This window comes from Orcinus orca, chromosome 16 (genome assembly GCF_937001465.1).
Source record: "Orcinus orca chromosome 16, mOrcOrc1.1, whole genome shotgun sequence".
Taxonomy (NCBI): domain Eukaryota; kingdom Metazoa; phylum Chordata; class Mammalia; order Artiodactyla; family Delphinidae; genus Orcinus; species Orcinus orca.
Window position 1 is genome coordinate 51,660,794 of NC_064574.1, and position 27,693 is coordinate 51,688,486.

General features: G+C 57.2%; 1 protein-coding gene across 2 annotated transcripts; it reads left to right on the plus strand.

Moving 5' to 3' along the window:
* On the plus strand, positions 1-27,693 carry KCTD5 (potassium channel tetramerization domain containing 5). 2 transcript variants are annotated; one of them, XM_033429066.2, is made up of 7 exons: positions 1-295; positions 12,224-12,332; positions 13,982-14,073; positions 16,045-16,140; positions 19,386-19,511; positions 22,268-22,326; positions 26,015-27,693. In XM_033429066.2, the coding sequence occupies exons 1-6, from the start codon at positions 41-43 to the stop codon at positions 22,310-22,312; spliced, it is 723 nt and encodes a 240-aa protein (XP_033284957.1). In that variant the 5' UTR covers positions 1-40; the 3' UTR covers positions 22,313-22,326; positions 26,015-27,693. The 2 variants fall into 2 exon arrangements, with proteins under 2 accessions (XP_033284957.1, XP_033284958.1); XM_033429067.2 differs by lacking the exon at positions 22,268-22,326 and having other exon boundaries at positions 3-295.

A 27,693-nucleotide genomic window follows, 5' to 3' on the forward strand; every position in this document is an offset into this window, starting at 1 on the left:
ACGCTTCCGGTACAGAGGAGCTGTGGCGGGGCTTGCTGGGATGATGGCGGAGAATCGTTGCGAGCTGCTGCCGCCGGCCCCGGGCGGCCTCGGGGCGGGGCTGGGGGCCAGCCTGTGCCGCCGCTGTAGCGCGGGGCTCGGCGCCTTAGCCCAGCGCCCCGGCAGCGTGTCCAAGTGGGTCCGGCTCAACGTCGGCGGCACCTACTTCCTCACCACTCGGCAGACGCTGTGCCGGGATCCGAAATCCTTCCTGTACCGTTTGTGCCAGGCCGACCCCGACCTGGACTCGGACAAGGTGAGGGCCGCGCGGGCCAGCCAGGAGGGTTCGGGCCGCCCTGGTCGGCGGCCCGCCGCACGCCCCCTGCCCCACGTTGAGGAGACCCGCCTCGGCTCCGAGCCCCGCGCTCCCCTCGTCACCAGCTCGACCCGAGCCCCCCGACTCCCTGTCCTGGGCCGGGGAAGGAGAGGATGGCGCCCTGGCGCCCACCACCCTCGAAGATCCCCAGCCAGTCCACCTCGGAGTGTCTCTGTCTCGCCCTCTCTGCTCTTCGGTGGAGGAGGTTTTGCAGACCCCAGACTCTGCTGTGGATCTACTTTCTTTTCTTCCCCAGATTGTTTTGTCCCTGGTGTGAGAACACCTCTTCTCTGTCCCAGTGTACTTAGTGGCTCTGGAATCCGAGAACCCTGGTGTTCTTCTCATCTTCTCACATTCCAGACGTTTGACTTAACGTTGGTGTGGGGGGTTGACACGGGTGGCCTGCCTTTCCCAGTGACTTGCATTTAGAGAGTTGGTGCTCCATCGTTTTCAGCCGCAACACGCACCCACTCAGCACTCTCAGAAATTGCCGTCCATAGAGTGATTTTTCAAACGGAATGTTGCTCATGTTAAGGGGTGGCTTAGGGGCGTTAAGGAAGGGCAAAATAGGAAATCTTTTTCAATCTGCTTTCTAATTAACCTAGTTTTCCTATTGCCCTCTCAAAAGGATAGGAATCTCTAGCTTGGTTTGCTGATTGCCTTTCATCAGATTAAATGCTCATATTGTTGTGCAGATGGTACTAGAAACTATTTTGATTGTTACGTTTACAAGACTTGTGTGGCTGAAGAATATCTCTGGAGCTGAACAGCATTGAAACTCAGAAAAGCCTCTGTTGGAAGAATAGTTGTTACCTGTATTTATCCTCGGCAATTCACAAACCTTATTCTAACTTTCCTGTGTCTTTCACTCGAGCCTACATAATTGCACTTGGCTTTGTGCCTTGCCAGCCCAGCATTTGCCAGGCATAGGCTTCCCGAAAGATTCAGATCCCTCTTCAAGATCCAGAAGCCTGACACAGACCATCCTCTGTGTGGCATGACCTTATGATTGGGAAACGAGAACTCGAGTTACCACAAAACCACCAGTCATGGGTAGAAATCAGGGTTTGAGATGCCAGTGCTCTGGTACCCCCCCCCAGCTGTTTCCATTGCTCATTTGACCAAGCTCTCCACTCTTAGAGAGTTGACCTCCCAGAAAATGACAGTCATCTCCAGGATAGAAATAAGCTTTTGTTAGCTATGATTTTCCTTTTATAGCGTGGGTGTATGTTTTACTGTTTTTGTTTTTCTGTTTAAACAGTGAGCCTTAGTGGTCATTCACTTGCATTTCTACTTGAGGGTTTCTCTTTTGTATATTGAGTACGATTTTACATTGCTCTTGTCCATTGGGCTATTTTGAAGCAATGGCTGCCTGTTCAGCACTGAGACAATTATTCAGAGCTGATTAACTATAGTTTGCCCAGTTAAGTCTTTACTGTTTCAAGACTACTTAAAAAAATTATGCTTTACTGTATAGTAGTCCTTTGGGGAGGGTAATTTATCAGAGTATGTCTATGTTGAAGTTGCTTTTTTTCACCATCATCCACTTAACCACATTTGATTTCCCAATTGTAAAACTGAAATTTAGAACATAAAGGTAATGCAGCAGATACAGTTTCTGTCTCATAAAATAGTTGATAGTAAATATGGGTTAGTTTTAGCCACAGATGTGAATTTGCCAGAAAGAGTAATGCTAATTCCCGTTAGTCATGGTCGTAGAGTGTTTTACCTCAAATGAGAAAATGTATAAAGTACTCATTCTTCTCAGTTTTTTCCCCCTTTGGTTCTGGCGAAAGAATGTCCCAGAGATTCACTCCTAGGTAGTTAAACCTTGAGTGAGGAATCTGAGGATGAGGGTGGAGGGAAAGGGGTGTTTGGAAGAGTGGGATGCCAGCAATTATGTGATGGAAGAGAAACAGGATGTTGATTCACATGTAAAAATCTCCAAGCCCTGACCTCATAGTTGAGATTGATGAAAGGATACCTTGCAGATATTCACAGGGCTGGACGCACCTGGTGGAAGATTTCCTGCTGGGCATTTGTCTCCTGTTTATTGAGCACCTGGGCTTGCAGAGTAGTGCTTGGGTCGGGGTTGGGTGGGGAGATCAGGGGGAGGAGTTCCAAGAAGTGGAAGATCTGGAATCTTTCAGGAGCCTGATGGGTTTGGAGTTCACTGGGAGAGTACCTGGAGCTTGCTGTTAAACGCACAAGGTCTGGCGGGGGGCTCAGTCATGAAGCTCTGTGGGAGGGGTGGTGTCAGGACATTTTTCTGGAGGAGTGCTTTGTTAAATAGCCGACAGACTGGTTGTTAGGGATGGTGGGGAGCTGGGCTGTAACTGGGACCCAGTGCCCACGGTGCCCCAAGCCGCTAAACCCTTACCCTCTTGTCTCCAGTTCTGACTCGGAGCCCTTGCTGCCACGAAGTTCTCTCTATAGATAGCCCAAGTGTGAATTCTCACTTCCTTCTGGTGCTTCCCCAGTAGGGCTGTGTCTGTGTTATTCATTTCGGCATCTGTTCACCTGCTATCCTGGGTCATTTTTCTCTCCCCTGTTCCATCAGGGGCAGGCCAGGTGTAACACTCCTTCCCAGAAGTGCTTTGTAAATACTCGACATGTGATTCATTTGGGTTATATCTCTCTGTATTCCATGGTACCTGGCCCAGTGGCATTGTTGAAAACAGGTTAGAGTTTGTTCAGAGCTGAATCAGTCCCTGTTTCAGTGTGGAGATGCTTTAGGAATAAAAGGGAAACAGGAAATACTACTTGGTGGTTGGAAACCACTCAGATTAAGTAGGATTTGGGATGGGGGTGGGGGTTCAGTCTCTGCAGCTGAGCCAGGCCTGGAGAAAACTGTGTGTTTCACATGAGCTTTTGCCCTTCAACAGGGCCATTGTCCTGGCTTTGGGGTTGCAGATGTGGTGGCATCAGATGGGTCTTTGAGGGGTGGGGCCGTCGAGGTGTTTCTGATGACATGCCATGTCCTCTGCAGTTCTTTGCCTGTGCCTACCCCCAGCGTACTTGGTGTTGGCTAGAGTTTCAGGATTAGAAAGATAGTGAAAGGAGTTTTACAGACAGGGCTAAGTGATGGGGGTGTGGGTGGAAGGACTATCTTTTAAGCCGCTTGGCAGGAGAAGTGGGGATTACTTAGAGTGAAACGGCAGATTATGTTCCGTGTGACTAAGTCAGAGGTGAAAAGGCTGAGAGCATCGTGAACTCCAGTGAGAGGGCTGGGTCTCCAGTCTGAGGCCAGGAGTGGGGGTCCCGAGCCACTGTGCATTTCGTCTCACGCTTTACTTGAGGATTGGCTCCGAGCATATTCTCAGCCCTGACCCCACGCCTGGCTCAGGCCCTGGGCAGGTGGTGGCCCAGTGCAGTGGGGGTTCACTCGCCGTGGATGCCATGGTCACCTCTCCACAGGACCCCTTGGACCTGAGCAGGGAAGCTCTGAGGAAGGGCTTGCCTTTAGTGAGGAGAGCTGTTCGGGGCATCGGACACAGCCATCAGCTGTCCCCCTGTCAGCCGTCTGAGGGTAGCTGGGAGGAAGTGGTCGTCAACTGAAGAGCAGTTCCTCTTTCCCCCGACCGCACGGGCAGCCTTCACTTGCTCTTGGCCAGCAGGACAGTGACTGGTCTTGGTTTCGAGCAGCAGTCAGAAAGCTGCGGTCCACCTGCCTGGTTTTGCAAATAGAGTTTTATGGGAACCCAGAGATGCCAGTTCCTTATGGCTTATCTGTGGCTGCGTTCCCCTGGAGTGGGTGCACATGGCTGCTTTCCAGGGGTGCTCAAGGACAGCTTTCATTGGGCCAGGAATCTTTAAAGTCCTTTAGAGAAGCTGACTCTGTGTGGCACCCAGGGAGGGGTCTGTGTGGCCAGGGTGCCAGCAGGCCACCTTGAGCACTGGTGCTCTCCCCAGACTGCCGAGCACCCAGCACATTCCGGTCTGGAGTTGGTGGGATGTGGGTGTTGGGGGTATGGGGCATTTTTCATGGTGGCCGAGTTAGACTTTGGACTCAGGCCTGACTTTGACTCCACCCACAACTTAACCTGCCCTGCGATTTGGGGTTAGTTAATGTACCTCTCTGAGCAGAGTCACAGAGGAGGAGTTGTGAGAATTAAGGAAGCTGAGGAATCTGAGCCCTCCCCCACACAGTGCCTCATGCTGGGTTGTTGCAGGAATTAGAGATGGCTCTTAGTAGTCTTTATTTTACTTTTGTACTTTGTTTTTAGAAAGAATGTACCAAGAATGCTTTTTTGTCCCCCTCAGAATTTGTTTTTGTTCCTATTTGTCACTTATTACATGCTCCCTCACTTGCGGCAAACCTCATGCTGCTGGCAGGTAGCTCTGGTTGCTGGGCCGACCTCAAAGGGTGGGGTGTGGAAGCTGGGCCCTTCAGTGCCCCCTGCTTCCCAGATGGACACTTCTTAGGACAGGCCCTGGAGGGCCGGTTCCCAACTCTGGGCACTGGAGCCTGTGCCAGTGGGGAGGGGCACAGCTTCCTGGGCAGCCATCGAGTTATCGTACGAGAAACCTGATGCCCTCGAGCCTAGAGAACACAGCTCCAGAGTTCAGTACCATCCTCCATGTGTGTCTGGGATGGGCTCTTGGCATCAGGGAGGCGTCTGAGCAGGGGTGTGTACCGTTCATCTTTCCTCATCATCCGTATTATGTTCTGTGGGTTTTAGTTTCCTCAGTAGTTGGACTTCCAGGATCCTGGCCTGGTGTTACAAGTCAGGCTCTGTTGGGGCTGGTTTAGGAGGTGATGAGCTGGGCCAGCCCATCACTGCCACTACATAGGCCAAGGTAGGTCTTTCGAAACAGGTAACGGAGAGGCAGGCAGTGCTGGGCGCCAGGCAGTTCCTCGGTGAGGAGGGGAGGTGGGTGAGGGTGCAGAGGAGCCGTGGGCCTGCTCTTCAGCCCCAGCGAGAAGGAAGGGGGAACTCTGCACCGGTCTGCCGGCAGGGCCGAGCATAGGAAGAGAACAGAGGCTGCCTTGGAGCCAGCAGGGCAGTGGCTGTGGGGCAGCTGCTGGGGAGGGCTTGGGCACCCCTGGGAGCAGCGGGCGTGGTGTGAACCCCTGGCGGGGCATCCTGGCTGCAGAATGTCCTGCCTGCCTGAGCTGAGTGACTGGCGTCCAGGGGACTGGAGACTCTGGGCCTGGAGGGGGCCTCGCCTCCAGGCTGGCAGAACCACTGTGGGGAGGTTTGCGGCCAGGGACCCTGGGCTCTTCCTACTGGTGCTTCTCTCCCAGGCGGTCGTGGTTTCCGCCTGTTTCCATGTCAAGTTGACTTCCTAGTTTCTCTCTCTCGCTCTCTCTCTCTCTCTCAACCAAGCTAAGTAGTGTGGCATCTGTAGGGGATTTATGTGCAGGTGTTCTGTAACTGGAGTGTCTGTAGGGAGGGAAGTACCTGAGAAGTTCGGACAGATGGCTGCCCCCTTGCCTTGTGACAGAGATGTTCATAGCACTGAGACCTGGACGGGTGGCTCTCCGGCTGGCAGGTCCACCCATGACATCCTGCTCGCGACTGCCCCACACCCTGGGGTGGCCCGATGCCTGTTTCTGCCTGCACAGTTGATGTGGCATCTGCTCCAAGTGGGCCCTGGTCCAGCTGAGCTGAATGGTCCCTGTGAGCCATCTCCGCTTGTTCGTGGAGCTTGGTGGGACCCCCCCCCCCAACCCCACCTTAGGTGAATTTGAAGCACGTTTGTTCTACGAGAATAACCAGGAGCCTCATGTGCTGGGGTCCTTTCACACGTCCTCTTGCATTTGTTTCTTAGTGAGCCTCGTTTGAGTCCTCTATGTCACCCTAAATTCTGTTTCTAAGCCACATTCTAAGACTGGGAGGCACCCGGGGGTCAGGACCCTGAGAGCTGGGTGCTGGTTGAGATCTGAGGGTGGGAATGGCCCAGAGCTCTTGCTTTTCCTTTATTCCCTGTGTGTGCCGGAGGGTTTCTGATCTCCAGGTGTACACAGGGCGTCGTAGGGTCTTATATGGGGAAAGCTAAGTCAGAAGCAGCCAGCACTCCCACACACGTCAGCACAGTTCTGCACATCCGCTGCTTGGACAGGTCTCTGGGCCTCTGTTTCCTCATTTGTAATTGGTGATGTCTAAGGCCTCTTCTAGATCAAGGATTTGACAAACTGTAGAAAACAAAAGAGAAAAGAGCAGAGGTGAAGGTTTTAAAGTGAAACAGAATCACTGAAATGGATAATTTCAGAGTGAAAATTAATTCTAATTATGTTGATTGCAAATGTTTGTGTACAGAAAATTCTATGCTTTTGCGTTCAGATTTCAAATGGGGAAATTTGACAGAATACATCTTGCGTTTAGCTTGGGACACTCAACCCTTTGCATTTCTAGTCTCCAGTGGCCGTGTGTTTCTCGTGTTCCATTTCCTCGTGTGTTTGTGGAAGTTGGGAATGTGATAGAAAGGAGCCAGGTGCAGGCCTCTCCAGAGAATGCACGGAGCTGGAGTGAGACGTGGCCACAGAATGCATTTCCGTCTCCAGCCTTGCCTGAGAGCCTGACTTCCTCGACCCTTGTTCCTTATGGCCGTTTTCAAGGCCATGTGCACGGTTCTATCAAGGGGGTGGGGGGCCCGCCCTGGACCTATGATGTTTCGCCGCGCAGTGCACTCGAATCTGTCTTGAACGTGAGGGCCAGGCACAGGCGAACAGGAGAACCTCAGCGGCCCTGTCAGAGCATTGCCTCCTAACCAGCACCGAGGGCTGAGGCTGCTGGGCTGCTCGGAAGGGAGTGGACGGGTTGGGGCTGTGTGGGTTTCTAATTAGGATCGTCTTCTCTGCCTCTGTCCCTGTTGGGACTGCAGGTCAGGGGTCTCCTCAGAGAGCGTGTGACGTGGCCTGTCTTGCCTGCTGCCTCCTCTCAGAGAAGTGACTGCGGGCAAGGTGCTCCTGGCCGTGGCCAGGGCGTTCCCTCTGCAGCACAGGCTCAGGGATGCAGGATTCACAGTTCCCTGGAGCCCAACAGCTCGGCCTCGGAGGCTGGGCCCCCTTGGAGTGGGATTCGGCCAACTTGGGCGTCAGTGAGCCCCCAGCAAACAGTGTGTAACCTGACGGGCATGACCTCCATTAAATATTCAAGAGCTAAGTCCAGCATTTCTCTCTTTTATGCCTTTAAGGTAGATATATATTTTAAAAACCAGCACAAGTAGGTCAAATGCAGATTCAGTGAGAAGTGGGGATAGTCAATAGAGGAAAATGATTTGTCAAGCAAGCAATCTTAATTCTGGCTCTTTTACAAAAAAACCCAAAAACCTCAAGCCTTGCCACTATATAAATGTAGCACACGCTTGTTATATAAATTGAGGAGAGGACAGAGGGAGGGGGGAGAGAGATCCTCGTGTCTTGCTGCCTTTTGTAAGTGTGACCATGCCAAGTGCACATCACAAGGTTCTTCTCCCGTGAGCAGGTGATGGATGGGGTGCTGTTATCACAGCTGCCGGTGGCCGAGCCTCGGGCGTCCCCTTCCGCTGCTGGTGTGGGTGTCACAGAGACCATTCTCTCTTAGCTTTTGCATAAGTGAGTCTGAGACTTCTGAATTTGGGATGTTTTGGTATTTTCTCTTTTTCTGTGTTCTGTAGTTTTCTTTATTTCTGCCTTAGGATGGAGGCCCCAGGGCCACTTACAAACACAAGCAACATGAGATGCCGAGGGCCCTGGTGCCCGTGTCAGTCGCAGCCTGGTCACAGTCGAGTGTGCAGGCAGCCCTTGCCGGCACGTGTACACTCTCCAGTGCTGCTCGGGCTTAGGTGCTGGAAGACGGTGTTCCTCCAGAGCTCCTGCCTGGGTGCCTCTAAACGAGAGTCAGTCTGCGGTCCTCTGGGCTGTTGTCCAAGATAAAGCCCAGTGGAATTTGGGGGCCCCCGGCACTCCTTGTAGGATGAGAGCGCCGCCCCAACATGCTGCTGCCCAGTCTCTCCTAACCCTAGAGTCTCAGCCTTGTTTGTTTCTTTTTCTTTCTTTCTTTCTTTCTTTTTTTTAATTTTGGCTGTGCTGGGTCTTCGTTACTGTGTGTGGGCTTTCTCTAGTTGCAGCGAGCGGGGGCTACTCTTCATTGTGGTGTGCGGGCTTCTCATTGCAATGGCTTCTCTTGTTGCAGAGCATGGGCTCTAGGCATGCAGGCTTCAGTGGTTGCAGCACGCAGGCTCAGTAGTTGTGGCGCACGGGCTTAGTTGCCCCGCAGCATGTGGGATCTTCCCGGACCAGGGATTGAACCTGTGTCCCCTTCATTGGCAGGTGGATTCTTAACCACTGGACCACCAGGGAAGTCCTCGTCCTTGTTTCGTAATGAAGCCCATCAGAGCAAAACAAATCCACGGGAAGAAACTGGGCCAGAGAGCCCTGTGGGGTTCATGGAGGAAGCTGCCATGAAGCCTCCTGAAGTCTGCTTAGCAGTGGCAGGGCTGGAGGGGTGGGCTTGTCACTGCTAGGGGATGGCCACTTGACCTTCAGTATCTTAGGGTCACCCCATGGGCCTGCATTTCCAGGTCTAGGTGGGTGGGTCTTCCCTCCCGGGAGGGAGTGCTAAGGCCACACTGCTGGGGCCAGCGTGGCAGCTGTTGGACTGAGCTTCCTGCCCTCAGCTGGTGACACCACGTGGGAGAAGCATGGGGTGACAAGGGTCCCAACTGAAGCCCATTCCAGCTTCCCCAGTGCCCTGGAGGCTGGCTCAGGCAGCGGGTCCTGGGACACCCAGGGAGCTGGCATGAGATGGGGGGGCGGTGCCCAGCTGTGGGCAGCCAGTGCTCTGGTGCAGGTCTGGATGCCCAGCACCCAGGCCTCTCTTTCTGGGGTGCTCGGCCCCAGCTTTCTAAACCTATGTGTGGATTGAGTGCCCAGGATGGCCTCCTCTAGGTTTTCACACGGGTTTTTAAGATAAGCCACGGACTGTGCGGCGGGGGGTGGGGGGTGGGGAGGGTGTCACTGGAGGCACTGCCGGGGAGGAGGCGTGGAAGGCGCAGGCCTCCGAGGGCCCGGCCAGGTGTGTGCTTCAGTCTCCTGGCTCAGTGCTTCCCCATCTCTGTGGCCAGAACATGTGGCTTCCTCTGCCTTGGAATTTGTCCCAGCCCCCAGGACAGGTCACGAGCCCAGCTCTGTCACCTTGAAGAGACGTTGGACTAGACACAGACCGTTAGAGCCAGAAGGGCCCCCGGCCTCTTGGCTGAGTATCTCATTTGACAGATGGGGAAGCTGAGGCCTGGAGAGAGGAGCAATGCGCCTTGAGTAGCTGAGCGTGAGCCTGGACCCCAGGGGTTTGACCTCCGTGCTCCCTCCAGCTGTGGCTCTGTGCCCCCACTCGCCGTGGTGCCAGCTCTCTCCCAGCTGTGCTCCCAGCACCTCCAGGGACCAGTGCCTCTCTTGTTCTCCGGGTGGGCCACCAGGAACGTCTGTTGGTGGATACAAAGCCTGGGTTCCAGACCCTGAGACGCAGGTGGGGTCCTCTTTGCTCTTCCACCCTTGGCTCCAGTCCAGTTAGCAGCAAACACCTTGGACTCTTTGGCCTTGTTCTGGACGTATCCGTGAGGCTGCTCCTTTTATGAAGGCAAGGGTCCCCACGCAGCGACAAGCCTGCCCCTCCCCTTGGATGGCTGGGTAGTTGAGCACGGAGGCCACTTGCCTTTGAGCACAGGGTATGGGTGGGAGCATGTTGGGGAGGCTGCTGGGGGCGTGCTGTCCCCCCGCCCCTTGCTGCTACCTCTGCATTTGCCAGCCTGGGTGCTGGATCCCCAGTCCCTCCTGGGGAGTCCTCAGCCTCCCGGGGTTAGAGGGCCTCACCTCAGGCACCCTAAGATGGGGCCACGAGCCTGGCCTGGTGTGCGCCGAGCTGAGGGCTGGGCCTGGGTAGGAGTTCCTTCGGAGCATTGGCCACGTGGCCTTTTAGTGAAAAAGCCACCCCTGTTCAGCAGCCTCCCACCCCTGCCCTTCTACGGGTCAGCCTGATGTCTGGAGGCCCAGCCCCATCGCTGGCTCTCCAATGCTCTCCAATGCTCTCCAGTGCTTGGTCTGGGGTCCCTTTGCATCTGGGCGGTGGCCCTCTCACCTGGCCCTGGGCGTGCCACCACCACAGTTTTGTGGGCTCACCTCCTTTCCCTCCTTCTCTGTCCCATCCCCCATCCCTCCAGGCTTTGGAGGCCTGGGTCACTTCCTTTTCCTCTCCTGCCCACTCCCAGTGCTGAGCGAGATACCCAGTGTGTCGGTGGCATGGCCTTGAGCCCCGTCGTGGGGCCTCAGCCCCGTGTGACAAGGGAGGCTCCCTGGGGTGTCCTGAGGGCGGAGAAGAGCCCAGTCCTTGTCTGATCTTTCCTTCTCGACCTTCTGCCAGCTGTCTGTGGAGGTAGCAGTGAGCCGATGAATAATTCCTGAGCTTGGCAATCTGCACTTGTCACACTTGGGCTCTTTTCATCCACAAGGTGCAGGGAAGAGCCCCTGGATTCCATGTTGTGGCAGCTCCATCCTTTTCTTTCCAGACCTCGGCCCCTTTGTAGGAAATGGCGGCTGTTTTTCACCAGTAGGGAGGCTGCTGAAGCATCATTCTTCCTGAAGCCTGTCCCAGGGGTCTTCTGGCCTTGCTTGGAAAAGAGGAGGGGTCTAGGGAGTCTGGAGAAAGGGCTGAGGAGCCAGGCCGGGAGGCAGGATCCCTTGGGACAATATCTGACCAGTGCTTCCTTAGACGAAGTTGGGGGTCTGTGTGTGGTTGGATGCTGCCCTGGGGGACAGGAAGCCCATGGGGGGACCAGGCAGTGGCCTATCGAGGCAGGAGGTTGGGTTGAGCACCCAGGGCCTGTAGGAGAGAGGAAGGGGCAGAGGTGCTCTGGGCTGAGCGGGGCCTGCCCACCCATCAGCGAGGCTCTGGGTCCTGCTGGCCCCACATCCGGATTTGATCTGAGGAGAGCAGGTTTTTACAGCTTTGTGGACTCAGGAGGAAACCCTTGAAACCACCAGGTTTATTACACAAAATTCCAGATTTGATGCTTATGAGTGAGAAGGGGGCCCTAACACAGCACTCCGCTTCACAGTTGAGATTCCTCCCAGTGGGAGTGAGCTCTGGGGCCCGTGGGCTCACTATGTCCAAGAGGTTCAGGGGGTTCCGCCTCGCCACCTCCCTGCCAAGATGCCTGATGCCGTGTGCCGTGGGCAGTGAGGGTCCCTAACACTCAGAAAGGCCCTGGCCCTGGGGGCGAAGCAGGGCCTGCCCAGGTGTGGAGGGAGTGCCTTCTGTAGATGGACCCCGGGGGGGCGCTGCTGTGGGGGAGGCCTCCTCGGTGGTCAGCAGTCTCAGGGGAGCTCTAGGGTCACTTGGCAACAGAAAATGAAGCTGTGTTCCATGAGCCTCTGACTACCCAGTCCTGCCCAGCGAGGAGCCCCAAAATGAGCAGCGGCGGCCTGGGTCACGGTGTCTTTCAGATGCTGACCTGTTGGCATCAGTCCCGCTTTTGAGAGCAACCCATGGGGGAAAGTGTGTCAGGTTACTCTTGTGAGACGGTTGCTGAAATGAGAAAAGGATGAACTCGCTCTCAGGAATTATTGGAGCTATGAGGAAAGAGGCCTTGTACACAATCTCCTTGCCTCAGAGTAAATAGGGAGGTCACCTTGACGCAGCAGAGCTTAAACTTGGCTTCACCTGCAGTGGTGACAGATCAGGGTCAACGGCTGCAGGTGGCTGGAAGCAGGCGACACTGCTTAGGGGTTCCCTAAAGCGCCATAAATGCTGATCCTTCCAGTTGTGTGTTAGACACGTACAGCCCACAAGCCTCCAAAACCCCCTTTAGCTGTGGCTGGGCTGCGGGCCAGCTGTGGGAACTGTGCTTTCTTGTCTGGGATTCACCTTGGTGTGTTGTTCTTTGTAGGATGAAACAGGTGCCTATTTAATCGACAGAGACCCCACCTATTTTGGGCCTGTGCTGAACTACCTGAGACACGGAAAGCTGGTCATTAACAAAGACCTTGCCGAGGAAGGTGAGTTGCAGGCAGGACCGGGATCAGGGGGGCCCTCCGTTGCTCTCCAGCTCCATCCCTCACAGATGCTTATCTCAGAGGGAACAGGGCTGCTCGGTGCTGCTTCTTCCCCTTTTCTTCCTCCAGGAAGCTGAGACAATCCAGAGCTGGGTGGGGGCTGGTTGGGACTGCAACCCACTCCCTCCTTCAGGTGTCCGGTTGGTGGTGCCCTGAGGGTGGGGCTCCTCCCTGGGGCCCGCTGCTCTCTGGTTGCCTTGATTCACACAGCTTGGGGCCCGCCACCTCCCGAGGGTCCCCGGTGTCGGTTACCCTGGGTCTGCTCTCCTTCTGGGGCAGCCCTGGCAGAACCCCCTCTGAGTTCTTCCTGCGTTTCCAGATGCCTGCCGTGCTATGGCTCCCAGCTCAGGGTCTGGTCGGTGCTGAGAGCCCAGGGCTCTCTCCCCTTTGCTTGTTGAGCTGAGCCTGCTCCCTCCTTGTCTCCGGGCCCTCTTGCTCCTCCGACTGCGTGTCTGCATCTTCTTTTGCAGTGTCTTTTTCGTGCACACACGTGTGTTCTGTGTGTGCAGCTGTACAGTTTTAGGCAAACTGTTCCCAGCATGATTTGCTTAGAAAGCAAATGTGGTACTTGCCACAGATCAAGCCCCTGCTGCCTGGCCTCACTCACCTGTCTTCCGTCAGCCTCAGATGCAGTGCTTTTTTTCGGGAGAAAGGCCCCCACGGGTGCCATTTCCCATCTGCCCCTCAGAGCACGAGGGGCGCCTGGAGCGTCTGGATGGTAGAAGGCTGGCCCTTCAGGCCAAAGTGCTTATCCTGAGGCTTCCAGGGCTTATTCACAGCCCCACAGTCCCCACCCCTGGATCCAAAGGGAAGGGTTGATAGGACGTCGCCCCGCATCATCCTGAGATGCACCTCCCTTTGGGGCCTTGAAGAGAGACACGTCTGCCTGGGCGTTGGCTGCCCCACCACCCGCTCTGCTGAGTCCCTGAGACCTCATTAGGCTGCAGCTTGAGGGTCAGACAGAGTCCACGGCTCCGACCCCCCGGTGCCGCTAGCGCCGGGACCCGCTGTGCAGAGTGCAGACTGGTTGGGACGACCAGGCATGGTGGCAGGAGGCATGCACCTGACCTTCTGGAATACCCATGAGGAGCCCCCGAGGCAGGGCCCCTCCGATCCGCTCTTCAGAGTTACCTGGCCGTTCAGAGCCCTTAAATTGGGGACTTTGCAAACGGCAGGAAAGGGTTCCTAAGTTGGCAGGAGTTCCACAGCTGAGCAGCCTCTCAACCAGCTGTCTTCTGACTGAGTGACACAGGGACCCATGTGAGGTGGCCGCTAGCCCAGGACAGACGGCCGCAGGCTCTGGAGGGGGTCTGTCCGAGAAACGTCCCGGGGGCCTGGCGTGAACTCAGCACCCAGCAGGTCACCTGGAAGGACGCGGGCCAGACGTGCGTCCACAAATGTGCCCTTTCTCCGTGTGCACCCTGGGGGCCCTGAGAGCCAGCGGTGTCTGCAGAGTCTGTAGGATGGCAGGACGGGGGCCGGGGGCTTCCAGTGGGCTGGGCTGAGAACGGGCCACCGGTCCACTGAGGGGCAGAGGCACAACGTTTATTCTTTGATCTGGTGGGAATTATAGTTGTTTTTCTTTATTCTAGGGGTGTTGGAGGAAGCAGAATTTTACAATATCACCTCACTAATAAAACTTGTAAAGGACAAAATTAGAGAACGAGACAGCAGAACATCACAGGTGAGACCGGTGACTAAGGTGCAGGAACCTTCCGAGGCCTGGCATAAAGGCGCGGCTCGCTTCCCTCCCTCCTTGCTGACTGGCTTCCTCTGGAGTTGTCCTGGTGCCTGTGGCCCGCCCTCTGGACACCTCCCGTGGTGCTGTCAGCTGGCGCCCTGGCCGGCACACAGGGCACATGCTTCGGGGGCCCTACTCCAGTGGGGAACGATGAGCAGCTGCTGAGGAGGACGGTCCAGTGAGGGTGAGGAGGGGGCAGAGGGAGAGCAGGAGGCCTCTGTGGGGCTTGAGTGTGTGGCCGTCTCAGGGAGGGCATTGCAGACAGGGCACAGCGAGTGCAAAGGGCCTGTGGTAGCTGAGTACTCAACCCATTCAGAGGGCCAGTGTGGCTGGAGGGACAGCACAGGGGAGTTGGCGGCAAGCTGGGCACAGACGGATGAGGTGGGGGTCCTGTAGGTGTGTGTAGGCACGATGAGAGTTTGGCTTTTACCAGGAAGGAAGGGCTCAGTAGGTACTCTTTGTGCTGGACTGTGTCCCCAATGGTGCAGAGCCCCATGTGGGACCCATTTGCACTTGGCCACGGTCAGCAGTGCCAGGCCCAGCACGGCCACTCTGCTGCCCATTAGGCCAGTGTTGTTTGAGATGGGCTGTGTCTAGCACCTCCCACGAAGGGAGGTACCAGAGGGTCTAGGCATTAGTCTTTGTTGCAGTGCCAGCTCTGCACTTGCTAGTAGAGCGCCAGGCCCTGCCTGGCGGGTTCCCTCTGCCAGGAGGCTGCTATGAAGTGCGCTTTCTCTCAGAGCTTCATGCCAGACTACATGAAGAGTCTCCATCCACTTAAAACCCTTTCACTGCCCCCCACCCACCCCAGGCTTTCCCGCTGGGCACCCGGCAGGCCCAGAGCTGGAGCTCTTGGCCTTTGTGAAGAGGCTTGCTGACAGCCTGGCCGCTCCAAGTGGCTGGTCAGGGGCCAGGGGAGGGCACATTGGGGTGACGGCATGGGAGGCTGGGACCACCCACCACACAGCTCCCGCCCTCTCCCTGTTGCAGGAGCCACAGGGCCATTGGGACAGCGGGAGGGGCCTGGGGAGGGGGCAGGAGATGTGGCCACGAGCTCCCCAGTCATCTCTGGCCAGTTTGAGGCCTCTTTTCCCTCCGCCCAGCCCCTCTGGTTACGAACCCTGTGACCTGGGCTGGCACCAGCCCTCTGTGCCTGTGTCCCCCCTGCATGGTGGATGTGGGAGAGGCCCCCTCACAGGCTGGCAAGGGGATTAGCAGGCTCAGGCTGAGCAGTGCTCAGTGTCCTCCACTGTTTCACAAATGAAAGCACTTGGGCTGTGTGGTGACCCGTGTACTTCGAGCTGTGACCCTATCACTGACACATTGTGTATTGGCTGGAGCGGCAGCTGTATTAGGACAGGCCTTTGGCCAGTGCTCCCCGCGGTGTTGCCAGAAGCCGAGCTTGGAGCATAGCTCAGTGAAGGTCGGGTGGGTGAGTGGATCGGAAGATCCACGGGCTCCTGTCTGAGCTGCTGTGCGTGTCTGAGAGCTTTTTTCTGTGAGCAGGGCTGAGGCTGGTCCTGCTTAGCTCTCAAGGCACCCCCTTAGTTTGTGTGGTTCCCCCAAGGCACAGGAATGGCTGTCATCGTGTATTCACATCTAGCCACAGGTGCTCTTGGGATTTCAGGAACATGACTCATTTTATTTTGGAATTCAGAAATGGAAATATTTTTGGAGGTGGATGGGAAAGCAGAAGACGGCAGCTGTTCCAGCATGTTTGTTTTGCTTCTTCAGTGGATGCCTTTGGGGTTTCTTTAGGCATCACGACCTGGGCCCAAGAGGTGGAAGGGAACCGTAGGCCTCCCCTGGGCCCCTGTCGCCTGGGCCCCCGTCGCCATCCCCAATTGGCACGTGGGGCGGGGCTGCGAGGGGGCGGGGCACGGGCGTTGCCCTCACCTGTGGCCCTTCTCACAGGTGCCAGTGAAGCACGTGTACCGTGTGCTCCAGTGTCAGGAGGAGGAGCTCACGCAGATGGTCTCCACCATGTCCGACGGCTGGAAGTTTGAGCAGGTAGAGTACCCCCTGAGCCTGCAGCACAGTGGATCTTTTAATTATAAAGGCCCTGCTCGGGTCCTCAGGTCAGCTGGCCCCCGGGACCAGTAATGAGGTGTTGGGCGGCCTGCAGTTCATGGAAGCATGGGTCCCCATCATGTCTCCAGCACCTCTCACAAGCAGCAGCTGTACCAGTCGTGACTAGATTGGTCACGGGTGATGGGGGGAGCGGCAAGAGTTGTTCTTAGGGTCCCACCTCCCAAGTCTTCTCTCTGCAGTTATTTTTCTTAGTCTAGCCCATTCTTTTGTGGGAGCACTGTTCTGTGTGCTTTTTTCTAACATCTCCGTGTGCGTGTGCGTGTGCGTGTGCGTGTGCGTGTGTGTGTGTGTGTGTGTGTGTGTGTGTGTGTCCTGAGTGCCTCCTGGCATGACCCCGGCACCCATCCCCTCCCTTGTCCGCCCTGGCCCCTCCTGGCCCTTCTGTGCTGGCCGAGCAGATGGGGCTCCGGCTCCTTTGTGCTGCTGCTGGCATAGATGCCCTTCCCCTTGGGGCTGCTCTGCAGTCCCCCAGCCCTTGATTGGGAAGTGCTGCTGACTCTGGCTCGGCCATGCCCCTCATTTTCCTCAGCTCTGCTTTTGCTAGGATGCCTGTGAGAAGAGGTGAGAGCCAAGTCTCTTCCACCCACCCACCGCCCTCTGTTCACAGCGCTCTGGTGTTTCTGTGGGCATGCTGCCTCTCGCTGGGGAACTGTAGCCCGTTACCTGTGGGCCTGAGAACACGGCAAGGATGTCCTCTTGAGTGGGCGGTACCTTGCCCACAAGCTCATTGTCGCTGTTTGTGTGTCTTAGGCAGAGACTCTGAGGTTTGGGCTTATGACCCTGCCCGGCCCAAGCCCTGGGCGCTGGTCCTGAAGGGCGGAGACCAGGTCTGTGACCCCAGCCCACCCCCTCTGGCTCCTGAGAGCCTCCTCTGGTGCCAGCTTTCTGTCCACGGTGGGAAATCATGGGGTTCCCTGGCATCCCTCCTAATTAAGGCTACCCTTTCTTATGGGTCTTTTGAAATAATGAATCAGGCTGTAGAATGCTTGGCGTCCTCTTGAAATGTCATGAAAGGCACAGTCGGCACTTGTGTCCCACTCTTCACCCGGAGACGTAGCCAGCAGGGCTGCTCTGATGCCCTGCCCTTGCCCTGGGGCGGGGGTGTGGAGGGTGTCCCGGTGGGGTCCCGTGGTTACATTTGCATTCCTCACTCCCTGACCTCAGCACAGTCACACCAGGCTCACAAAGAAAAGGAAGTCTCCCACCACCCCTCGTTTTGTCCCTTGGTGTGCAGCCTGGAAAAGGGCTGGGGAGACAGGAGCTGCGGTCACTGGTTCAGGATCCGTGAACTAGGTCACCCTCGCTGTGGCTCCTGCGGAAGGGAGAGGGGTTCCCGTGCCTCCTGCATGGGCATATCCTCCCTGAGACCAGCTCAGGGGCTTTGTCCTGAGCTCCTCTGGGCGGATCCCAAACCCCCAGCAAAGAGTAGCTCCTCTCTCCCCAAGTCTCACCCGCTTTGCCCAGTTCCTCCCTTGGGAACGTGCTCCCCCCGTTCATGCCAGAGAAACCCCAGAACCAGGGTCACGTTTGTTCACTTGTCTGCTTCCTAGAAACAGGAGCCAGACTGCAGGGGAAGAGGGGCCGGAGCCTGGGACCCCACGAGGTGGTGGGGCTTAACCCAGAGTTGGCCAGTGGTCAGTGACAAGGCCAGAGCCAGATTCTGAGAGGCTTGCACGCCTCGTGAGGATGTGGTCCCTGGGCAGACCTGATTATGAGTGGCTGCATATGCGCTGCTCCATCTGCACCCAGGGCCGGGCACCCCTGAGGTCCGCAGGTGGCAGGTCTGTCTCTGAGAGGCATTTATGAACCTAGAACAGCCTTCCAGTCTGCTCCTAGAACAGACCTTTTTATTTATTTTTTCCTCCCCGTCCTCAACTCTTTATTTCACTCTCGCTGTGTTAGCCATCTAACCCCCACTGAAAAGCCTAAGGTTTACAAAGAAATTACAAAACAGCATTGCTGCAAAATCAGTCCCATGTTTGAGAAAACAAATACCTGTATGTGTACACAAAACACAAACTCCCTGGACCCCATTCCCCAGCATCCAGAGTGTTATCTCTGGCAGAGACTGTCAGGTGGGCACCCTACCTAGCCTTGGGGGAAGGGTGGGAGGGATGAGTTTCTCAGGGGATCTGATCAGTTCCCTCCATAACCTCTAAAAACCATCCACTTCTCTCCACCAGAGAGACAGGGTGGGCACGCTGGCCCTGGGGCTTTCCTCTCCTTTCCCAGAGCGGCCCGCACCGCTCTGCACACTTCCCTCACTCGGCGGTGCTCACCGTGTCCTTGTCACTGCACGTGGCGCTCCTGCCCCTGGCCTCTCCTCCGTGGGCAGTTCCATCAGTAGAGAAGGCAAAGATGGAGGGCCTTCCAGGCACTGCCTCGATAATTGTGCCACTGATAGCTCACTACAATTTTAGTGCGTTTCTTTTGATTAAACACAGAGTCCCTGGTGGCTCTGGGCTAAGCTGGAGCAGGCAGGTCGGACCTCAGCTCCTGTGTGGTGACCTGGAGGCCCAGGGATGCAGGGCCATGGGCGTGGACACACCCAGACTGAGATTGCGGCTGAGGCGTGGGAAGCCACAGCCCCGGCATTTCTCCCTGAGCCTGTCGGAGCTGCTGCGTCCCTCCTATGCCCCTTCGCAGTCAGTAACCCCAGTGAGAGGAAGGCTTGGTCCTGGCTTCCCTGGGGAGGGACTCGCCCTCACATGTGTGTGGGCGTGTGCTCACACTCGTGTGTTCAGAGCTCGTGCGGAGGGCACAACTTATGGGCAGAGCAGAGTGCCACCGCCCTGCTGCCTGCTCTCGGGCCCGGCCCGCTTGATGCCCACTCCAGCGTTGCATTCCCCTCCCCGGGTCACTCAGCGTCCCCTGGACCCAGCCAGGAACCTGAGAGGAGCTTGGACGTGCTGGCACAGGAGGCCTGTCCTGCACGTGGTGTGTGTGTACGGGTGCATCTGAGCTTGAGTGTTGGTGTTCAGGGACTTTATTTTCAGTAAGTTCGTTAAAAGTCTCTTGGTTGAATCCTGTCCCTTAGCTTCCCTGAGCATCGGCCGTCTTTGCCGGGGGTCTTTGCAGGCTGTTTCCCTCCTGGTGGGGGGCTGGTCTTGAGCCAGGTGTGTGAGGCTCTCTGCCCACATCCCACTGGCCTTCTCTCCTCCCAGCTGGTCAGCATTGGCTCTTCCTACAACTACGGGAGTGAAGACCAGGCCGAGTTCCTCTGCGTGGTCTCCAAGGAGCTGCACAACTCCCCGTATGGCACGACCAGTGAGCCCAGTGAGAAGGCCAAGGTGGGTGAGGCTGCGGCCCAAGTGCCCTCTGCAGGGCTGGGTTTCTCTCCTTTGCTGTGTTGTTTCTTACTGTCGTCGCGGCGCTCCTGGCCATGCAGGCTTCCTGGCGGCCTGCTCGCCTCATGCTGCTTGTCCATCATCACATAATTCTCGCCTGGCATATCAGAAGCAGAGTCCTGGAAGAGAGGACACGGACGTCCACGGGACGCGAGTGGTGGAGCGCGGGGTTGTTGAACATGCTGCGGCTCCCACAGCCCAGGCCTTCCGCCCTCACCTCTTCTAACCCGCTAGCCTGCTCCTGGAAGTGTTGCTGTCTTCCAGTTCTGCCGGTGGGGGCTATGCTTCTGAGTGATGCCACTGTGGGCTGTTTTCCTGGGTACTGGGGACGTCGAGGCTGGAGGGCAGAGCCTCCTGGTGGCACCTGCCTCGGATACACCCATCCCAGGCTTGGGAGTCGTGCTGGTTTGTAAACGGAGCAGATCCGGCAGGTTGTGTGATTTTGAGACTCCACGGAGTGTTGCCTTGGCCTGGCACAGGCCAGTTCCTGTTGAACTGTACCGGCTCCCTGCTGGACGTCTGGCCCTTCTGTCTCCCAAGGAGCGCAAGGGCAGCCTCGTGGCAGGGAGCAGCTGCTACCCTTGCCTGCAGGTGACAGGTTCTAGTGGCATCTCCTCTGGGCTTGTTCCTGAGGTTGGTGACTCCAGATGTGTCTGTCCTTGCAGAGTCCAGCATCAGCCTGGGCAGGACTTCTGGACCTTCAAGCCAGGTGGTGCCTGGACAGCCCCATAGCCGGCTCTGAGGGGATCCAGGGGCTCTGTGGCAGCCAGCCTGTGTGTCCTGGGCCCACAGGCGGCCCTGGGGGAAGGCTCTGGCATGCTGTCAGAGGGTGTTTTGAGTGAGTGTGGACAAGGCCAGCGAGGTTTTAACTGATGACATTAAACTGGGGGCTCCAGGCCTTCCTCACACTCTTGGCTGGTGCCACCCTGGCTGCTACCTGCCTAGAACTGCCCCTGTGAGCCTTTCAGGGTCTTCCTTGGAGGCATGGGCTTGGAAATGGATGGCAGATTCACCTCGCCCGCTGGTCCTCCCGCGGTGGCCATCCTCCACTGGTGCTCGAGGCAGCTCTTTCACCCCAGCACGACTGGGCAGTTGTCCGGGCCCTGGGGCCTCCAGAGTCCTCACATCCTGCCCCCCCACCCCACCCCCAACCCCTGGCCTGCAAGGGTGCCTGCAGCTGCAAGTGCAGGGTCCGGGCTGTTCCGCCGCTGCCCAGGACAGGCTGTCGTGGGGGTTGGTGCAGGTCCCCGCAATGGGCCGGGAGCAAAGGGGTTCTGGTGCCATGCCTGGGGACGTGCTTCCTGTTGAGTCAGGGTAGGAGGCAACCCCACTTCCCGGAGCCCCCAGCCTCACGAGGAGCCATACCTCTGAGCATTTGCAGGGCTCTTTTGCAAGTTGTCTTATTTTTAGAAACTTTTATTTCTGAACTTGAAAAATTCTCATAGCCAAGTTCTCCAGGGCAACTGCCTGAGCTCATGTCCCTCGGGTGGCTTTTCAGCTGCAGAAGGGATGCGTTTGTGCTGACAGAACTCCACTCATGACCCCAAATCCCTTTGCCATTGAAAGTGCGGCCCTATTTCTCTCTCCAGAAATACCTGGCTCTGGAGTGTGGCAGCAACAGCGGCTTCTAAACTGGGGCCGTGGCAGGAGCTCCGCAGGAGGTGGAGCACAGCCAGGGCCTCTGTAAGCCATGGAAAAGTGTTGAGGCCGGATTGGGGGTCACGATCTGGGGACACCTGTGCACAGCCTGGTTGGAGCAGTACTTCATGTTCTGAGGACACTGGGTCCACTACTGTGGACCTGCTCATTGGGTGCCCACAGCACGGGCCACACACACACACACACACACACACACACACGTGTCTTGAGGTGGAAGTGGCAGGAGAGAGCGGGTGGGGGTCGGGCAACTCAGCGAGGGGACCAGTCCACTGAGAGCGGCCACCAGCAGCCCCAGCTTCAGGGGCTTCCCAAACCACTCTCCTACTCCATGATCTGCTGGGAGGACTCAGAACTCACTGCTGGCTGTTCTGCTCAAAGTTACAGTTTATTACAGGAAGTACAAAGAGGGGGGATTTCAAACTTGCCAGGGGAGGGTGTGTGGGGCAGAGGCCAGGAAGTATGCCAGACGTGGAGCTCATGTCGCAGAGGTGCTCCTCGTGCAGTCAGGATGCGTGGCACCGTGCACAGAGCACCGCCCACCAGGGGTGCCCCGCCAGCCTCCGTGTGCAGAGATATTACTGGGCTCAGTCACGTAGGCATGATTGATCCATTGATCAACAGTTGATCACCCATGTGCCTGATTGCAGTCTCCAGTCCCCCAGCCAACTGACCCCCCCCATCACATGGTCAGACTGGTGTGTCCTGGAGGTCGTGACCTCCCAGGAGCTGAGGGCAAAGGCCAGACCTCTGTTTGGGCAAGGTTCAGTTTTTCACAACACAGAGGGAAGGAAAACTCTGGAACTTCGGGAGTGCTGGGGCCCAGGGACGTCGTGCTTCCCCCCACAGTGTGATCTGGACGAGGCTGGCCTGTAGTTCGCCGCACAGCACAACTTTAGGTCCATCCCTGAGCGCCGTGCTCTCTGCTGTCCCGTGGAGACCTGGCCTGTCTGGGTGGGCTTCCCTCTGCTGCCTCCCGCCTCGCCCTACACTGACGGTCCCTCTCTTCTTCTCCTCCCTGCCGCCTGCCGGTGCCGAGCCAGAGTGACGACGAGGACACGGGTCACGAAGGGAATGACTCAGATTAAGTGTAAATGTCATGGTGAGCCTGCGCCCTTGAAACTGACCACCTACCTTAGTCTCCTTGATCCCAGCCCCTCCTCCGCTGCGTCTGTCTCATGCCTGTAGTTGACAGAGAACCTTCCATAATAGATGCCAGCGCATAGCTCTGCACTGGAGCCAGTCTGTCTCGGGGCGGGGCTGTCTGTCCCCTTGAGGATGCCCGTGTGGGTGGGGTTGGGACCTTGGCTGAGGCACCTCCGCGCTGTGTGTGTCAGGCTTGGGAAGGGCCTCCTTGCCATGGGTGCCAGCAGCAGGGACGTGGGCCTGCGCCCCCTAGGGACACGCAGCCCCCAGCCCGCCAGTCTCCCCACCGTCACCAGTCTACCCACAGGCTCAGGGCCAAGGAGTCGGAGCTTGTGCCACAGAGAGTGGGCCCTGATCCCGACACCAAAGCCTGTGGCAGCCCTACTCCCTCATGCCTCAGACTAGGGGTGCTGGTGGAGAGGAGTCTGTGGGGACCCTCCTTCTGTTTGCCCTGTCATGGGAGGCTCCGTGGACGCCCCCTCAGCCCCTCGCTGCTCCTCAAGTCCCTGCTGCCTCCCGGCCCTTCTTGTTGTCGAAAACTTGTGGCTCAGCCAGGATCCCATCAGCAGGGAGCGCCTCGTCTGCTCCCTTGCGTTGCACAGGGGAGATTGAGGCCCAGAGAGGGCAGGGCACAGGTGTCATGCAGGGGTTCCCCGCCAAGCCCTGCAGGTGAGGAGCTTGGGAAGAGCCTGTGGCCGGCCACGTGCTGAGAGGCCAACATCTGACTATGAGTCTGGTCTGGGAACGCAGACCAAGAATGGCTTTTGCATTTTTAGTGGTTATTTTTCTGGTGATTATATGAGTGCATAATATCCTCAGCTTTACCTCTTGACTTGGAAATCCTGAAGTATTTACTACCTAGCCCTTTAAGGAAAGGTTTGCTGGGCCCTGGTCTGGACCACTGCCGTCCAGGGCATGTGCAACACGAGCTCCATCTGTTGTTTTAAACTTTCTAGCAGCCACGTTAAGAAAGTAAAAAGATGCGTGAAATTGATGCTGATACTGTTAGCCCATTACATGCATAATATTGTCATTTCAACCTAAAAAATCACTGACATATTTTACTTCGCTCTTCTCTAAGTCTTTGAAATCAGGCGGTAGTTTGCATTTGTGGCCCGTCTCGGTTTGGAGTGACTGCACCTTAGGGGCTCAGCTTGACTTTGGCGTGGCCTGATGGTCAACTGTGGTAGGAGCCAGGGACACGGGGTGGGGTGGGGGGGCAGGGACAGAGGAGCCAACCTCCAGGGGGAGGGGCTTCTTTCAGCAGCACTGCCCACCCCCTACCCCCAGTTACAGACTTCACATCTGCTGGCAGGAGCCGCTTCAGTGGCCCTGACTGCCAGGGTCTGGGCTGTGGGAGGGGCGAGGTGAGCTGATGGCAGGGCAGCCCTGGAGTGGCCCTGGCCCCTGGGCCCGCTGGGTTGGGGTGGGGGGCGGGGGTGCCATGTGCCATGCACAGCCTGCTCAGTCCCTGTGGCCCAGCTCAGGCCTTCTTGTGGGCGGCAGCCCAAGTGAGAGCTCCTTCCAGGGCAGACGGGCCGTGACCGTCACAGGTCCCAGGAGGGGTCTTCTGTCCTTGTTAGGAGATAGTCACTGGGGCTCTGGCTCTGGCAGGGCAGCCCCTCCTGTGCTGTCACCTTGCTCCCAGGCCGCGTGGTAGTTACGTGGGCCTTGTCCTTTCCACCACTGAGGCCTGTGAACTTGGACGCCGTCTGCTCTGCTGGGCTCCCACTGAGTGAGCAGCTCTCGGCTTCATGGCCCCCCAAACTCCAGCTTTCCCTGCAAACAGCCACGATGATAGGGTGGCAGACCTTCTTGGGGCTGGGACTAGCACCAAGCGGGCCAGAGGGTCCTCTAGGGCTGAGTGGGGACCCACCCTCACCCCAAGTCACGTCCTCAGACCATGTCCCTCCGACAGGGGCCTCCTGGGCTTTCCCAGTGAGCGGGCGAGTGCTGCTGAGCTTAGGGGCTTGTCCTTGTCTGGCCTGAGGAGGGGCCTTCAGCCTGGGGTGCTGTTCCCCCAGCACAGTGGAAGGTGCACCTACTGGGGAATGGGCAGCGGGCAAGAGGGTGTGCTTCCTGGACGGCCTCGGAGCTGTCAGAGAGAGAGGGACAGGCCTGGGGAACCACAGGGATGGGGGGGCTTCAGGGGACAGCCTGGAGAGCTTGGGCTTCTCTTAAGTCATTTGAACAAGCCCTCGGGGGACGTGAGAGATGGGCCGTGTGGTTCTGGACAGCCGCCCTGACAGTGAGCAGGAGTCAGGGCCGGTGGCCACTGGCCATGAGCCTGAGAAGTCTGCCTGTGCCCACAGGGCCTCACTCTGGCTGGTCATCCGTGTGAGCTGGGCCTGGCACGAGCAGGACGGGCCCCTTCCAGGCATGTCCCCGCGTTGCACCGGGTCCAGGGCTCAGCAACACACAGTGTCCTCTGGGCCGTATCTCTCTTAGCTCTGAAATTCAAGTGGAAAATGCCCCCGGGAGGCCACTCTCGCTGCCAGTGGGATCGCAAGGAGGGTCATCTTACAGCGCTGGCCTGGGCATGGTTGGGCTTGGCCGGGACGCGTGGCCTTTCTGTCCTGGTTACTTGATGCTCAGTAGCCACGCTTGACGTGTCGAAACAGCACACTTTGCCAGCTCCAAAGTCTCCCCTGGCTCCCATGGGGTTGTGGCCTTGAGGAGCTCGCAGCTTGATTTGGGGGAAGATGGGAGGCATGGATGGTTCCAGTGGCGAGGAAGGCCGGGTGGGGGCGCTGCTCTGGCTCTGAGGTGCTGAGGAGGAGTGGGAGGGAGAGGCTTAAGCATGGCGGCCGAGGGCTGGCAGGGTCCCCCAGTGGGGTCAGGTGTGTGTCCCAGAGAGTCCTGTCTGGCTGTAGCAAGGAGGCGGCTGGCACCCTCAAGGAGGGTGGTCCATTTACAGAAGATGTGACCCCAGCCAGGCAGTGTGGGGAGCAAGTTGGCACGTATGGATGTGGGGGTGACGGCAATCCCAGGGGCCCAGGTTTCTGGGTGTGTGGCTGCAGGGTGGAAGGGACGTGGTTTATGATGGGGCATGGAAGAAAGAAGAGGGTCAGGTTGGGCTGGCGGCCCAGGGGGCCCTGGTTGCACACATGTGTCTTCTGCCCGGGATCAAGCTGGGCTGGAGAGAAAATCAGGAGTTGGTGGGCAGTTAAACCGCCAGGTGGGCTTTGGCACCCTTGGGAGCAGGGAGCCTCCCATCCTCAGGAGGCCATTGAGAGAGATGCTGCCCAGAAGTCCTTGGGGCCTCAATGAGGAGTCATCCCCCCGGAGCCCTGCCGCATGTCTCAGGAGGCCCGGGAGGCACCGGGTTGAGGACAGGTCTGCTGCTGCCTCCCAGGCGTGGTTGCTCGGTGGTTTCTCGCAGCCTCCACAGGTTCACTACTTCCCAGGCATGGTGATGTCAGGCTCGGGTGGAGAGGTGGAGAGCTGGGAGGCCTGCCCCTTGTGTGCGGCCTGGAGGTGGGCAAGCTAGGCCTGCACAACGGGGTCCCCGTTCTCGGACCCTGGCCTGCGGTGGGCTCCACCCCCAAGCAGGGCACTTGGCCTCAGGGCCGTGAAGCTCCCGGCTGCAGGCTGCCTTTCCATTCAGGGCCCGAGTCCTCATTGTCTGCATTTGGCATTTTCAGATTTTGCAAGAACGGGGTTCAAGGATGTGAGGAACACAGTGTTGACAACTGAAGAGACGTTTTACCTTTTCCCAAGATGCAATGATCTGCCATGTCGAGGAAGCTTGGCCGTGAGAAGAAACCTGCTTTTGACAATTTCTCTAGAGATCTGGGTGTGAATCCTTTTTTTGCCTCTGAGGTGGGTGGTGAGAGACAGGACCAGCTGTCCGAGGCCGGGCGTCGCCACTCAGAGGCGGCATGCTGCCTGGGCGGGCGTCTCTGTAGGGCCCTCCGCTTGGTTTTCACAAGTGCCGCTCGGGCCTGAGGCAGGGCGCTCCTGACTGACCCTTTAATCACCGAAGATCATTTAAAGGACAGCGTTCTTGGTGCTACATAAACAGTCTGTAACAGAGCCTGGGCCTTGCTGGTAGGAAGTGGCCGCAGCACCATAGCCCTGGGCTCTGGGTGCCTGCTGGTCACCCTGGCATGCACCAGGCCCTCTTCCTCAGGGCAGGGGGTCTGCTGTGCCTCCCAGACATGACCGGTTGGTGGTTTCTCCCAGCCTCCACGTGTTCACTACTTCCCGGTCCTCCTTCAGAGCTGGGCTCCACTGGCCTGATCCGGCCTGGCACAGTCAAGTCTTCTCCATTTGTAGTTTCCAGGCGAGAGACCTTTGCAACCTTTCTTTCCAATTGTGGATAGACAACCCAGTGCTTTCACTTCTTAGAAATGCCTAAAAGTGCTGCTGCTTTTTGGGCTGATCTGTTAAGTCATGTAAAGGGAGGTACAAGTTTTGCCTCGTCTGACCCACCTTGGGGCTCAGGGGGAGCTGGCGCCCATCAGTGCCTTGGTCTCGCCTGGGATGGAGGTCGGGGCGGGAAGCCTGTCCACCCGGCTTCTGGAGCTGAAACTCCAGGTCACATTGGAAATTGGATGTTTACAGCACATCACAAACATCTCTCTCTCTCGCCGGCTCTCTCGTGTAACTATGCAGTTCTCTCTGACGTTTCTGGGGCGGTGGGGACACAGGCTGCACGGGCCCTGCCCCCTGACGTGACGGAGCTACCGGGATTCCTTTGAAAACCGCTGTCCGCATGCTTTGAGAACAGACCTTCCTCAGCTGGTCGTGGGTCCTGTCCATCTGGGGGGCCTGGCCGGGCAGGCGGCTCTGCCACCTGACCTCCAGCTTCCAGGGGAGCTGTGCCTACCGACCGCTGGCTGGTTCCAGACGCTTCCAGAGGCTTCTTGCCTGTGCCCTCTTCTCCTTTGCCAATATTACCTGATGAACCAAGTTCTCCAGCACCTAGGACTTACCTCCTCCTTTTGTAAGGTCTGTTGTATGTTGTTAAATGTTTGGCTTCATCCGTTTATAGCAATCTTTCTGTAGGACACACTTGGCCCTGGTGACCTGTCCTCCCGGTGGAGCGCGCGGGGGCTGGGCAGCCCCTCCTTGGCCTCGGGGTGTACCAGTGGGGCGCTGCTGGCCATTTAGCGTTGTTTGATTTGTGACCTTGACGTAATAGATAGGCTTGTGGGTTTTTTTTTTAATTTAAAGATATTAAGACTTAATTCACTAAAATTTATTGTAAGGGGATATTTATACTTTTGTACTTTTTTAGGTATCCGTATTTTATCAGCTTACAGTTTAATGCCTAAGTTTCCCCTGAAAATAGCAAATAAAATTGTGTATTTATGAATGA

Bases quoted from the DNA above. Each gene is read 5' to 3' on its own strand.
- KCTD5 (XM_033429066.2), top strand. From the start codon at position 41: ATGATGGCGGAGAATCGTTGCGAGCTGCTGCCGCCGGCCCCGGGCGGC. The intron at 12,333-13,981 runs GTGAGTTGCAGG...TCTTTATTCTAG, and splicing joins CAAAGACCTTGCCGAGGAAG to GGGTGTTGGAGGAAGCAGAA. The intron at 19,512-22,267 runs GTGGGTGAGGCT...GTGCCGAGCCAG, and splicing joins AGCCCAGTGAGAAGGCCAAG to AGTGACGACGAGGACACGGG.